Raw genomic sequence first — 15,062 nt, 5'->3', positions numbered from 1 at the left:
ACCAGATCAGGTGTAATAAATCACTCCAATCGAAATGATGCAAGACTGAGCTCGATATATAATTAGATTATAAACAACTTTGTGTAACTAATACATTTGCTCTTAATAATAAAGTACTATAGAGTAAAATAGTGTTTTTATTTAAGATTAAATTATTCAATAATAAATTACTTTAGTAATGTTATAAATAAATCAATGAATAAATAAATATAAATGAATAAATAAAATGATATTTTTTTTAAAATGCAGAATTTATTCTACAACATTATTTAAGCACAGAATTCTTTATTTCAATGTATGTGGCTCTTGTGGTCCTCCATTGACCTTTGACTGAGCTCTGACCAGAAATCTCCCACTGATTTGATTCTCAGCTCAGTCCACAGCTCAGTCAGTGATACAGTAAAGGAAAACTCAGCAGGAATTATCATTTAACTATTTTTAATTTTCTGTTAAAGGTTTTCACATAATATTTTTTATGGTGGTACATCATATTAAATTAATATTATATATGAATTTAACTGTAAAAAAACAAATGAAAACTGCTGCAAATCTTTTTCTGGCAAAGTAATTTAAGATAACCAGGTTAGTGTTTCTTAGAGACACACGGGTGTTTTATCATTTTTACAAAGTGTACAGCTCCTCGCAGGTTCATTGAAAATAAACAGGTAGTTATTCTGTAAGAGATCACTGATGGGATAATAAAGCTGAATCCATTTGTTTCTCAGTGAAATCAACTCTAAACATTGATTTATACAGCTGTGGATATAAAAATGAGCTGGAGACCTGATTCTTCCAGAATTCTTTTCAAACCAAAACTTATGTTTCCCGACAGAAAGTCAGTCTGAGTCTCAGAGACAGTAAATACGATTATCGTTAGATCTTCATCTTATAATATAAAGCACCTTGAGGCGACTGCTGTTGTGTTTTGTTGTTGTGGGTCCACAGAGGTTGAAACACATATATTTAATTTTTCCGATTTTAATGGATAAAAAAAGTTGGGTATCATCTGCATAGCAGTGAAAATATGTGCTATCACAGGGGCAGTATCATAATTAATGAGGAACTCCTATTTACAGTCTATTAGATAGATATGATTCAAACCTACAGCCTACAGCATGCTCTGACTATAATATTCTAATAATAATAGAATATTATGGTCAACAGTATCAAACGCTGCACTGAGGTCTACCAGGACAAGCACAGAGATGAGTCCACTGTCAGAGGACATGAGAAGATAATGTATAACCTTCACTAAAGCGGTTTCTGTAGCAGGACAGCAGAGTGAAGACTTTTTTAAAGTACATGATATGTCATTTATATCACCAAGTAGAACTTGAGTCATGACTCTACTGATGATTCCTACCAAACTCTTCATTAAGTGGTTTGCAGGACGTTCTTCAGTACAAACTCAACTGATAATTTTGCGACTAAACGTTAAAACCACAAATTTTCTCTTTGGACTTCAGTGCCCTTTCATTTGAGTCCGATGTCGTGCCTCTCCAACACAAACCAAACAAATAGGTTCTCATTTATAAACAGGATTTATGGCACTTCCCACTCCCATTTCTAAAATCTTGATGTGATTGTGACGTGACCTTTCTACAAAACTGACTTTTCTTCTCCACATCTGGATGCCTACAATTTAGCACATCCTTGTTCTGATCATAAAGGGCCATGTTCACGACCAGATTGATCAAAGCCTCAATTTCAAACAATATCGCAACATTCATTTGGACAGCAGCAGATTTGTTGAGTTTAATTTTAATTAAATAATCGCAAGTTCACAACAACAGTCAACCAAAGGCGCTTTGACCCGACAATAATAAATCTGATTGTTGCAGTAACACTTGTGCATGCAGACCTTTTTCTTGAACATTTAAAGCTGAATGTGAGAGTTTGCCGGTGAATACCAGGCTGATCCACATAAATGCCCTTCCTGGTGGTTTATTAAAAGGAACACTGCATCTGGAAAAAAGTGCATATGAGGATGTACTTTTTTGTTCACACCTGTCAGATTCATGTGAAACATATTTCCACCTGCACTTTTTAATAAATAGGACATCAAGCTTTGTAAGAGATGCATTCACAGCTCCTGGTAAAAAGACAAACTGTTACGCTCCTATCAAAACTCGCCACTTTTTATAAGCCTGTTTTGATTTGGTTGTAGAACAAAGAAACATTCTCGCTCATTGTATCCTCTTCATTGTAAATGATTGTATGTTTTATCAGTTCCATCTCCAGCAACAGCTGATCAGTCTGAGAAGGCCATTGTGCATCACAATGTGTTTGCTGACTCATCATTTTCTACTTTTGCCTGAATGTGACTCTGCAGACCCAGGCGGATGACTCTCTGCTGTGTGCAGCTTCATGTGTCTCTTTAGATGTCCCGTAACAGTGAAACGTTTCTCACAAACAGAGCAACTGAACGGTTTTTCTCCTGTGTGAATCCTCATGTGGATCTTCAGGCTCCCCTTTTGGGCACAGCTTTTCCCACAGATATTACAGCTGAATGGTTTCTCTCCTGTGTGGACTCTCATGTGTTTGGTTAGGTCTCCTTTTTCTGCGCAGCACTTTCCACAGAAAGGACAGCTGAAGGGTTTCTCTCCTGTGTGAACTCTCATGTGCTTCTTTAGGTCTGTTTTCTGAGCACAGCCTTTCCCACAGACAGAGCAGCTGAAAGGTTTCTCCCCTGTGTGGTACTTCATGTGTCTGTTGAGATGTTCTTTAACATGAAAACTTTTATTGCACACTGAGCAGGTGAACGGTTTCTCTCCTGTGTGGATCCTCATGTGTCTGGTCATGTTTCCCCTCCCACTGAAATTTTTCCCACAGAACAAGCAGCTGTATGGTTGCTCCCCAGTGTGACATCGCATGTGTGCCGTTAAGGAGCCACTGTCTTTAAATGACTTATCACAGTCTGTGCAGGGAAATGGTCTCTCTCCTGTGTGGTCTCTTATGTGTCTGTTCAAATTTCCCTTAAGGCTAAATCTTTTCCCACAATATGAGCAGGGAAATGGTCTCTCCTTGACTACAGTGCCAACATCAATGTCAGGATTTTTAACATCTCTACCTGACTGGGCTTCCTTTGTTTGTGTCCAGTCACAGTCACTGTCATCAGTTTCAGTTGAGTCCAGAGAGTTGTCTTCACTAACAGGCTGTAACAGTGGATCTGGATCTGAGTTCCTGTCTGCTTCTGGTCCTCCCTCAGAGCCTCTGCTCTCCTCAGTCCAGCAGTGATGAAGTTGTGAGGACTCAGGCTTCTCCTCATCATCTTCACTCTTCACGTGCACAGGGCTGAATGTGAACGTGGTGATTTCAGCTACCTGCAGGTCCTGAAGCTGTTCTCCTGTCGGACTGGCCCAGGTTTCTTCCTCTTCCTCTTTAATCTGTGGGGGCACTGGGTCTTCCCCCGGGTCCAGGCTGGAGCTCTTCTCCTGGTGTTCACGGGAAACTTCATCTTTGCTCCCCAACGGCTGCTGAACATCTGAAGGAAACACTGAAACAGACACAAAATGTGATCTCAGTTCTCTTTCAATCCTAGCAGAAATATGTTGTACCATCATATATGTTATGATGTCCACTACAGATTACAGATTGTTATGCAGAAGAAGCAGCTCGGGGTCAATTTGTGACACCATCATAGGCACATGACTAACTGGGATGCCAAGAGCCAGAAGCACACTTTCTTAACCCTGTACACTTAAATGCATCTCTGTTTTGGAGAAAGTAAGAGAGCAGAGGGAACAGAATGAGAATATTTTTGATCTGTGTGATTATTTAACTTTACAATGTGGTGCCAAATCACATAAAGTTGACTCAAAGTGCTTTATTTTACAAAAGATAAAGATCCTACACTGTTAAAGAGGAAATCAGGGGCTCAGGGAGGGGCGGACATCTGCCATGAACAGCTGGGTGTGAGGAGAAATCAGAATCAGAAAGACTTTATTTATCCCCAGGGGGCAATTACGATACAACAGAGCAGCATGACGTTGAAGATAAAACAAGAAAGAGAAAAGATGTGAGCACAGCCAGTGAGGACTTCGACCTTTCTGGGGCAAATAACTAAATATGTTATTTGTGGCATATGTGAAATTGGATTAATAACCAGCTGCCTTTCTCAGAGTCTTTCCTTCGTGTTGTTCTGGTCCGTGCTCAGTGCAGCAGCTTATGAACCAGGTCCTCGCCTGCTGCAGACTGGTCTAATGGAACTATCACCAGATGTGGTCCATCACAGAGAAGAACATCTAACTAGCTGATAGCAGGACCACAGACACTCTGTGGAAGTGCCTAATTTATGCTCATGAACAGAGGTGTGCACCAAAAGTCAGCACTGCTTCTGAAGAAAAAAATTTTAATATATTTTTTTGGCTTTATTAGATAGGTGCACAGTGAAAACTGACATAAAAGCGAAGGGAAAGACATGCGGCAAAGTGCCGCAGGTCGGACTCAAACCCGGGCCGGCCACACTCAGCCATGTGGCATAAGGTCGCTTGCTCATCCAACTGAGCTAAACTGGCACCACCTTCTGAAGGAAGTTGAAGAAAAAAATTGCAAAGAGCCAGTATAAACATAGGACTTTGCTGATGTCACAGTTGGAGTGTGACAAAATAAGTGTTGACGGTACACACGACTGGACCAGAATTATAGATAATTAAATATTGCTGGGTTTAACATTTGGTGCATCTATTTATCCCTGTTCTGTCTACTCTGTATGTTAATTTTCCAACTCTGGGAATAATAAAGGCTCTCTGATCTTATCTCATTTTATCTTGCCTCCTTTTTTTTCTCCTGAAATGAAAACATTATGAACTAAAAACTTTCCATGCTCGATCAGTTTATTGCTAATAACAGCTCAGAAAGACAAGAGACGCTGTCTGTTGCAGTTTGAGTGATGTACAGTCAGGTCTGTGATTTGTGGCACTCAAACACAGTTTCACCTCTGTGTACGACCAAAGTGGATGTTAAATTAGTGAAGATGTGAATAAAAGTGTAAACCTTCTGCTTGAGTTCAGGATTTTATCTGACCTGGTGCATTATCTGTGGACTAACCGAATTACAGCCATTGTCAGAAGCTCAAAATTAAATAGACAAGCATTTTCATGGCAAAGTTAGGTATGTTCTTGGGCCAGTAACAATAAGAAGTCTCACAATTTATCTTTATCGTTCATGTGGTTGGATGTAGAGTTGGAGTCACATTAGGTGGCTCTAGAGGATTTACAACAAGGTGCAAACCAGTGGTTACACTCGAGACCAGGAAGGTCAGATTAGACTTTACCAGAAAACATCAATCAAAGACGGCAGTTCTGGAAAACAAATATAAGACAGGAGTGAATGTTTTATATTTCATATCTTGTCAGAGTCGGATTCACAGTGACTTTCCTGTTACTGCACTACAGTGTTTACTCTCTGAAAACTGGAAAATCTCACATTTGTTGATTGTCATTAAAGCACAACACTAAAGTGTGACAAAATACTCATCATAGAGTCACAGAGACACATTTGGATTCATTTTCTTAAATTTACCAAAATTTTGCAGAACATGAGAAAAAAATAAGATCGAGAGAAAAAGTGATCATTTCTTTTTCTCATCAATAATTTTACTTTGTATCTGCTGGGATGCACGCAATCTCAACTCTTGCGCGCGGACATCAGCCGACAACGCGAGCTCGGTTCGGCTGCTCTCGGCTGTTTCCGGACACTGACCTGCCGCTTGCAGCCGGACTTCGGGCTTGAGCACGGCATCGAGCAGCCTCCTCTGACGGCAGATCTCCCGCTCCGAGCGCTCTACTCTGTCCTGGTACTCCGCCACGGTCTCCTCCAACAGAGCGACGATCTCCTCGGCGGCCGCCGTCAGCCGCTCGGTCAGCAGCGCTCTCAGCGCCGGGAGCTCGGCTGCTTCTTCTCCCTTCTCCAGCCGCAGCAGGAAGTCTTCGGCGGCGGCGCTGATCCGCTCGTGGACCGACACCCGCAGCAGCTGCACGGCGCACATTCTGCGGCTTCTCCCCACCGGGAGCCTCCGGGACAAAGAGAGCCAGTGGAAAGGTAAACACGCTGCGAGTTCCGCGTCGAGGAGCGCGGTGCGGAGAGAGCGAACAGCGCCCCTGCTGAAGCGGAGGCTGTCGGAGTCAGAGGAGAGTTGTGAGCGTGCGCCGGCGTCTCCTTGCTACTTTCTGGTTGTGCGGGACATTTTTAGCCAGAAGTAAACCGCCTGTGAGTCAGCAGATCAACTGATCAGAAAGCCCTGAGAAAAAGGTTGCGCATTCAATGATGAGCAGGTGAGGCTGAGGAGCATCACATGTGGTAGAATTTATTTATTTTTAAACTACCTCATAATTTTAATCACATGTTTAGGTATTGTAGAATAGAGCATTGAAAGCAGACTGGTACACTCTGATACTAACAGACACAAACAAATAGAAGACACCGCCCCACGGATTGTGTACGGGTTGTGATAGGATGCTGTTCTGTATGGCACAGCAAAGCACAGAAACTATAAGATATAAATTCTGGCAGAGCTCTCCCTCTCCTCATCTTTCTTGCTCTCTACAGGGCTGACCAGAGAACAAGAGACAGTTGCCATGGTGAAGTGGGGAGAGTTTTCTTCCTATCACAGGGAGAAGCTCGCTGCATAAAGTGCAAGATGACCTAAGGGATGGACCCACACCAGGGGGACCAAGTTTAAACTGCAGTCTTCACCCAAACTCTCAACCAGTGATATGAATATTCTCTTTCTGTGTCTCCTAATAAAAGTGTGTTCTGCTTGGGTTCGGAGCGCTTTGTCTGTTTTGGCATATGGACCAGAGGAAGAGGCATGGCACAGTTAGTTACCTGAAATTTAAACTGCTTAATAATACATTTTGAAAAATTATACTTGGATTATATACTTTGACTTTATACTAATTGTCCTTTTGTTTGTTGAATAATTGCAACTTTATTAATAAAGTTTAAAGAAATAGGAATCGGGTTCAGATTGAGTCCACAGTAATCCATAGTCCTCATGTGGTCCAGCAGCTGCCTTGTTGGCTCCGTCATGAGCAGCAGCCGGATGGAGCAAGATTCTGTCCTCCTGGTTTACTGTCAGAGGACTAGGTCATCACTGAGCTGCTGTTTGTCACTCACCTTGGACTTACCTGACACAGGTGCCGCTGTTAGCTAGAGCTCATTGGATGCAGTCAGGTTGTTAATAAAGTTTGTCAGTAATATCAATTCTTGTTATTTTTAGTTTTCTTTTCTCTTTTTTCTAGTCCTGCAGCAAGTCTTTTGATGAATCACCTGTTTCCTTCTCTGGTGAGACATGACAATCCCTATAAATAAGACAAGTACCCCATTAAAAAAAGCAGGATCTTAATCAAATGAAAGGATAATTATTCATAAAGACACTGGTGACACACACAGTAGCTCCAAATTTCCTGAACATCTCTACACGACAAGCAGCAGGTGAAGTGAGGACCCGGTCATGGACTAGCAGTTTCTAATAACTTACTGTGCGTTTATGGTGACTGAGCATGGGAACGTATCTTTATCCTATATAAAACTGCTGATTTTGTCAGTTGCTTGCTGTATAAGCTTCCATTTGGCCTTAAAGTGACCAAGCTATTTAAATTACAGACAGAAATTTCATTTTATTTCATTCCTGCTGCTGGTATCCTCAACCCACGTAGTCATATCTGAGGATAAAACTCACTTCTGTCTACACCACATCCCTGCAGACCTTTCTCCAATCCACCTGTCAGTTTCCCACTCCACTCTCCCCAAGGTGGGGCTTCAGGGGGTACATCCATGGACTGATATGACTCTTTCAAGCTCATTATGATGCTAATGCATCCTTGTATGAAACTGCAAAATAGCACAAAAAAAAAAAAAATCACAAGACTCTGTGCCTTCCACTGGCTTCATCCTAGGGAGGAGCAGTTTGTCAGCTTGTGTTGTTGGTTCAGTTTCTTCTTTCTTTTGGGTAGTTTCCATCATATTCATACCAATTCTTTGTAGCGACTTACAAGACATTCTAGCCTCTAAGTTAGCATGACGAAAGCATTGCCATGTCCAAACCTGTGAGATACAAAAATAAATAAATAAATAAAAAATGCAGGACAATCAAAATGTGGAACACTGGCTGAATGTGTGGGATGTAGAAAGGGACACCTGGTCAAGTATGAATCCAGTCACTGGGCTACAAACATTTTATAAATAGCAGCGAGTTTGCCCAATGCCTGCCTGTTCAAACCTCTGGACTTCACAACACACTCTGAAGCTGCTCAGCTCAGCTAGCTACAGTTCACTGCAAAATAACACAATCTGCTGATTATGTTCACGAACATGCACATATTTCCCACAACCTTCGATTATATTCACTCCACCAATGGAATAATTCCTGTAAAAATCTAAAAATAAATAGTTACAGAAGCAGATTCAAATTAATGGTAGGAAATATTTGTATGAATAAAAAGGTCACAACAGTACATGAATACATACTTGTAATAATCGTTGTGTTAGGGCTGCCACAACGATTATTTTGATAGTCGACTAGTCACCGATTATTTTTGCGATTAGTCGACTAATCAGATCATGCATCCATTGGACGTAAAACGTACCGCTGATTGCACCAGCATGCATCTGCTCTTGTATAACTATCATTAGCTTACAGCTTTAAGTGTTTAAGGTATGTGCTAACTAAAAATAAAGACAAGATGATAGTTTATTAAATTTTAATGACATTTGCAGATTGTTTCGGTGGAGTTTGATAAACTCAGCCGTCTGCTCCTTGCTATCTAAAATATAACAGGACACTGGAGTATATTCTCGAGCATCTCACACTTCTGATAATCAGTTGTCTGCTTGACGTTTATTCAACTGTGTAAAAACTATAACTTTAATCTCAGCCAAACCGATTTACTCAGGAACAAATAAAACACTGAAAAAAGCCAAACAATAACATTTTTAAGTTATCTAAATGACTATGTATCATGTTTAACCTGAGTAGCGAAAGACAGCGGTGGGTTTGAAAACGATTTGCCGGGAGTCCGGTGTTCTCACGGGCTCTAGTGAGCCTTGAACCCCAGCTAGCTATCGAGCTGGTGGGTAACAGACGCCTCCGAAAACCTCAGAGCGCTTTTGAAAATATGTGGTGTCTTGATAAACTGAGCAGATATTTGAAGTTAACACGGCTACATTCTCGCCTGAAAATATGTTAAACATTTATTTTGTGACCCAGAAAGAATAATAAGAGTAATATTAAAACTAACTAGCTGCCGCCATTGTTGGAAACTGAGCAGGGCCGCGCTATGAATTCTGGGATAGGTAGGGCCACGAAGTATACACCCGACCCATCCTTCAAATCTGGGGAAACGAAGGGCACATTTGTCGGCTGCATTTGTTGGAGTCTTCGAATTTGGACAGTCTTCGTCGTGTCGCTGTAACGTAATCGGCCTACAAATGCGGGCACAGGAGGATGCGGTTCCTGAATTTGGACACAGCTACGATACCGGACACTGCTTCTTCTTCTTCGGGGTTTAACGGCAGCTGGCATCCTTGTACACGCAGTGCTGCCATCTTCTGTTTCAGTCCGTTATTACACGCTTAAATCCTACTACTTATTCCCGCGTCTTTTGGGATCTTACAAAGCTTCAAACGACGCGTCGACTATTAAATTAGTCGTCGACAATTTTGATAGTTGACGTAATCGTGACTAGTCGACTAATCGTGGCAGCCCTAATTTATGTACTGTATTCACTTGAAACTTAAACACAACCTAAAATCCAAAATAGACTTTTTTTATTTCATTTTTAAGATTTGTAGCTGTGGACAATCAACCTGTTTACCAGCATCCTTATATGTTTAATATGTTGCTCCATAAACACCAAGAAATAATATGAGAAAAACTCAGTTGTTAAAAACACTGAAAACTAGAAACTATTTCTATCTGTGGAGCTCCCAGAATACTTCATTTGCAAAAATTACCGACTGTTAACTAATTTCTTAATGCATGTTTCAAAGTTTTAGCTCAAAGGTTTTGAGCCTCCACCCTTGCTGTTCCTAGACTATCAGAAAGTGCCGCCCCCTGAAGGATACTTCTTTTAGGCGGGCTGTCTCTTGTGAAGCTTCCTTGTCCTGAGTTTTACACATTTCATTCAGCTGATTTAAAAGTGATAGACTAGAATCTTGACTGTTGTAGTTTTAATAAAAAAAAAAACTCAAATATTTCTGCATAAAAGCAGCCACACTGTCTGGCAGGAAGCTCAGATCTTTATGGTAATTTCAATTCTGTCCAGCTGACACTCTGTCTATATCATCTCTGAAGATATGGGAACATAAATATACTTCAACATGTTCATGAAGCAACAGCTTCTCAAACTGAGGACTTAACAGGAGCTGTGTCTGCAGCTCACAGCTGGATGAAGTCAGGCTGAACTTCCTGTCTTTGACAGTCTTTGACAGGCTGCTCTCCCCTGTGGACCTTCATATGTGACTCCACTGAGCGTTTCTCCTGGTACCTCTTCCCACACTCCTGGCAGCTGTAGGGTTTTTCCCCTGTGTGAGTTAGCATGTGTCTCTTCAGGTCGATCTTCTGTACGAAGCCCTTATTGCAGAGCTGGCAGCTGTAGGGTTTCTCCTTCTTGTGGAACCTCTCGTGTGTCTCCAGTGAGATTTTCTGGCGAAACCTCTTCCCACAGAGGCTACAGATAAATGGCTTCTCACCCGTGTGGATCCTCATGTGAGAGTCCAGGTTTCCAATCTGCCTGAAGTTCTTCCCGCACACCCTACAGGTGTATGGCTTCTCCCCAGTGTGGATCCTCTTGTGAACATCCAGGTGTTGGCTCATGGTGAACTTCTTGCCGCAGACCTCACAGGAGTATATTCGTGGTTTCCCTCCCATGTGGCTCTTGATGTGCCTCTTTAGGACTGTGTTTTCTATGAAAGTCTTCCCACAGAACTCGCAGATGAACGGCCGCTCACCAGCATGCAGCTTCATGTGCCTCTCCAGCGATCCCTTTCTGGGGAAGTCCTTCCCGCAGTCTTTGCACCTGAATGGTTTCTGGCCCGTGTGTGTCCTCATGTGGATCTCCATGTCTCTGAAGCTTATGCCACAAATGTCGCAGATCCGGCTTGTTTCTCTGTGACTCTGGATGTGCAGCTGCAAACTCTCAGAGGACTCTGCACGCTCTCCACAGATGCCACAGAGACAATCAGGGTGGTTTAGATGCGTCTCTGCATGCCTCACAAAGTTTCCTTTGTTGTGAAACGCATTGCTGCAGACCTTGCAGCAGTGAGAAGGGGTCAAGCTGGGTTTTCTGTGCCGGCTACTGATGGTCGTTTGCTCATCTGATCCATGGCACCGGATATGTCGCCTCAGCTCAGCACTCTTTGCAAATTCTTTTCCGCAAAAGCTGCAGCTGAGCGGTGTCTGTCCATCGTGAGCTTTCATGTGTCGTTCAAGCGAGCTGCCTTGACTGAACTCTTTGTGGCAGATGTTGCAGGTGAATGGCTTCTCTGCCGTGTGGATTCTCATGTGGGTTACCATGTTGCCCTTCTGATTGAAGCCTTTCCCGCAGACAACGCAGCTAAAAGGTTTCTCTCCAGTGTGCATCCTCATGTGCATCTCCTGAGCTCGGATTGAGGGAAACTTCTTGCCGCAGACATCGCATGTCTTGGTGCTGTCACGGTGCATCTGGAGATGCAGCATTAGGCCATCACTGGACTCAAAACGCTCACCACACAGACCACACAGACAGTCGGCCTCTTTCAAGTGCTTCTCCACGTGCTTCATCAGAAAGCCTTTCCTGTCAAAGGACTTCCCACACACTCTGCAAAGGTGAGACACCAACTGCTTGTCGTTCTCACATTGTTCTTCGTCTCCCGTTGGATCATCTGGAGAGGCCAGCTGGCGATCCAGTTCAGAGATGGTCTGTGGTCTGGAGGATGTGCCAGGCAGAGTCTCCTTCAGTTGGTTGTCTATCGAGTTGCTTGGCTTCAGACGTTTCTTGTCAGAGAGACTCGTGACGCCAACTGACAAACACAACTCTGGAGAGAAAATACATGACATGTGATTATTTAAATCATGTGACTCTATCACTTTCTTTTAAAGGTTTATGTGTTACCTAAACACTAGCCCCGCCCATACTTTCCCTCCGATGCCCTTTCTGCTTGGTCCACGCCAGAAGCCTGATTTGTTTTGCACACACTTTTGCTTCTTCTGTTTCCTGTCATTGCTGTAGTTTAAAATTAATCATTTTCTTGCTGTCGTGGGATTAAATTTACTGAACTACTGATACCTGAACTTTGTATATTACATTAACGTTTATATCAGAGTTTGCTTCAGTAATGTTGAGGCGCGGGATTTGGGGAGACCAGTTACTGATAGTGTTCCAGTACATGTTTTTCCATCCAAGTATGTTTTTACTGCATTGGTGGTGTTTTTTGAGATCATTGTCATGCTGAAAATAAAACTCTGCAGTAATGCTTAAACTTCCATCTGTTAATACATTCAGTTGCTTTTTTACCAAAGGAACAATAGTGCAGGAACCACAAGTAAAGCCACACATTAATTTGATAATTTCTATCCTGCAGACAAAGCTTTTACCACCACTCACATTTAATTATTAGTTATTATTAATCTGTGGCTCTCTTCCAGTGGGTCTTTGTCCTGTCTTCCTCACCTCACCCCCCACCAGTCGTAGCAAGTGGCTACCCCTCGATGAGCCTGATCCTGCCACAGGTTTCTTTCTGTTAAAAGGGTGTTTTTCCTTTTCACTGTGGCCAAGTGCTTACTCATAGGGGGGGGTCATCTGATTGAGTCAAAGTCAGCTTTATTGTCAAACACCATATGTACAGTCATACACAGGAATTTAAAACTGAAATGCTCCCATGGCCCTCATTGTGCACTAAAACAATATAGAGATAAAAATAAAATAACAGTCTTATATACAACACAATACAATACAATCTTTTATAAACAACAGTGTCCAACACAATCCAAGTGCTCGTGGGCAAGAGTTTGTGTGCAAGTGGGGTGGAGGAATCAGTGAAAAGGTGGCGATGCTACATGACAGGTTTGCCCTTGCTGTTCTTAGGCTCACCTCATCCCGGCTCTGAAGGCCACATTACATGTTTCCCCGTATAGAAATTTTCACGTGTTTCTCCAGTTTGGGCAGTCTTTTGGTCTGCATGATTCAAATCGCCCACCAGGATGAGAAAAGCATCTGGGTGGGCCTTCTGCTGCTCACTGACATGCTGATACAGTTCATTCAGTGCCTTACTCCTGTTGTTGTTATTGGAGCAGGGAGGGACGTAGAAAGCAACAAACAGTATGGCTGAAAATTCTATCGGTAGGTAGAATGGTCTGCACTTGATGATCATAGTAGCAGAGGTGAACAGTGTTTCCAAGCCACAACAGGGTCGCAGCACCAGGCATCATCGATGTAAACACAGAGTTCCCCTCCACGAGCCTTACCCCCTACCCCATTCCAAAAGTGCTTGAATGGCGCTTTTGGGAATGTTAACATGTGGAAACATGTTAAGACATGTTTCCACAAACATGAAGACCCAACACTCCCTCACTGACTTCGAAGTGGACCAAAGTAAGCGTGCCTGATCCAGCTTGCTGTCCAGGGGAGTGCACATTGGGACAGTTCAATGGTGGGAATAGCGGGTTTGTGTGGATTAGCTGCTAAACTACTCCGGATGCCTCCGCGCTTACCCCTCTTCTGTTTCCTCTCACACCGCCTGAGACATTTCCACTGTGGGCGAGATCTAGTAGCAAGGGTCAGTGATAAATGCCTCCGAAGCAGTCCACAGTGCTCTAGTGTAATTTGTAGCTCTTCCGTGTATCGTGAATTTGCTTCTGTTGATTTTGAGCATGCACTCACGACTGTACCTTACAACAATATAAAGCACCCTGAGGTGACTGCTGTTGTGATTCAGTTCTTTATAAATACAACTGAATTGAATTGAACTGAATTAAACGTTTTTTAAAGCCCTTACGAATAAGAACTATTTTGCTCTAGAAGTACAGAAAGGACCACATAGCATCTCTTTGTCTCGGACCATCTCCAGCATCTTTTTCCATCTTCATGCATCTGGTCTCCTTCTGTCATTGCACAGTTTCTTATGTCTGCTCCTTTATTCCAGCATCATCACATCAACACTGTTTCAGCTCGGTCTATATTTTAATCCTAAATTTGAAACGAAGTCTCAAGCATTCTTGAGCCTCGTGTTAGTTTAGTACTTATTTATGTGAAACTAATAAACGTGATGTGTTTACTGGCTAAACTCCCACACTGACAGGTAATGTTTCCTGATAGCACTGTGTGCAAATGCTTCATTAAATCCATGTAGTATTCGGAGTATTTAAATGCAGAAAGGAGATAAAGTTATCATTGAAAATCTGTTTATACATATACATGCAGATCTGTCATATATAAACAGAAGAATGAGCACTAAAAGATCTGGGGGAGGACCGTGAGCGCGCCAGTAAATGGGACTAATTGAGGCTGCAGTGTGGTGCCGAATGTGGACACTGACCTTTGCGCTCCCCACCGGGATCTTCCGCGCCTCTCTCGGCCGCTCTGCTCGCTTCGAACGCGTTGAGGATGAGCTCGATGGCCGCCGACAGCCGCTCCGCCAGCAGCTCCCGTAGCTCCGGCAGCTCGGCTCGGCTGCGTTCATGCAGCAGCCGGAAGATCTCCTGAGCGGCCGCCGCCATCCGCTGCTCGATGGTGGCCTTCAGCCTGCGGCTCTCGGACCGCTTTTTCGACATTTTGCAGCGAACAAAGAGCAGAATGTAAACAGGACAAGACACTTCCGGGATCGCCGGGCAAGCGTCACTGGAGGCGGACGCTCATTTCCTGCGTGAACCGGAATGTGACTCTACAGCTGCTATTATGCTACCAGCTAAAATCCGACAGAGAAATAAGGTGTAAAATTATTCAGGTTTCAGTTTAAAGTGTCCAGCTTTCACTTTTCTTCCAGTGTCGTGTAAACGCTTCAAATGTCAATGCATCACGTGACACGAAATTTGTCAAAAACACCTCAATTTAAAATATCTTCACTAATTCACAGAGATCTAC

The 15,062-nt window shown here is 42.9% G+C and overlaps 1 protein-coding gene across 1 annotated transcript; it reads right to left on the bottom strand.

The window, feature by feature from the left end:
* Positions 1 to 461: 461 nt before the first annotated feature.
* Positions 462 to 15,062, bottom strand: LOC120726516 (zinc finger protein 236-like). Its single transcript, XM_040020146.1, has 4 exons — positions 14,518 to 15,062; positions 10,385 to 12,018; positions 5,704 to 6,163; positions 462 to 3,496 (listed from the first exon to the last, which is right to left on the bottom strand). The coding sequence occupies exons 1-4, from the start codon at positions 14,750 to 14,752 to the stop codon at positions 2,298 to 2,300; spliced, it is 3,528 nt and encodes a 1,175-aa protein (XP_039876080.1). The 5' UTR covers positions 14,753 to 15,062; the 3' UTR covers positions 462 to 2,297.

The sequence above is a fragment of the Simochromis diagramma genome, unplaced genomic scaffold (genome assembly GCF_900408965.1).
Source record: "Simochromis diagramma unplaced genomic scaffold, fSimDia1.1 OVJJ01000753.1, whole genome shotgun sequence".
In the NCBI taxonomy this organism is placed as follows: Eukaryota; Metazoa; Chordata; class Actinopteri; order Cichliformes; family Cichlidae; genus Simochromis; species Simochromis diagramma.
Note: the sequence above shows the minus strand (reverse complement) of the source record. Positions and strands in the feature narration are given on the sequence as shown.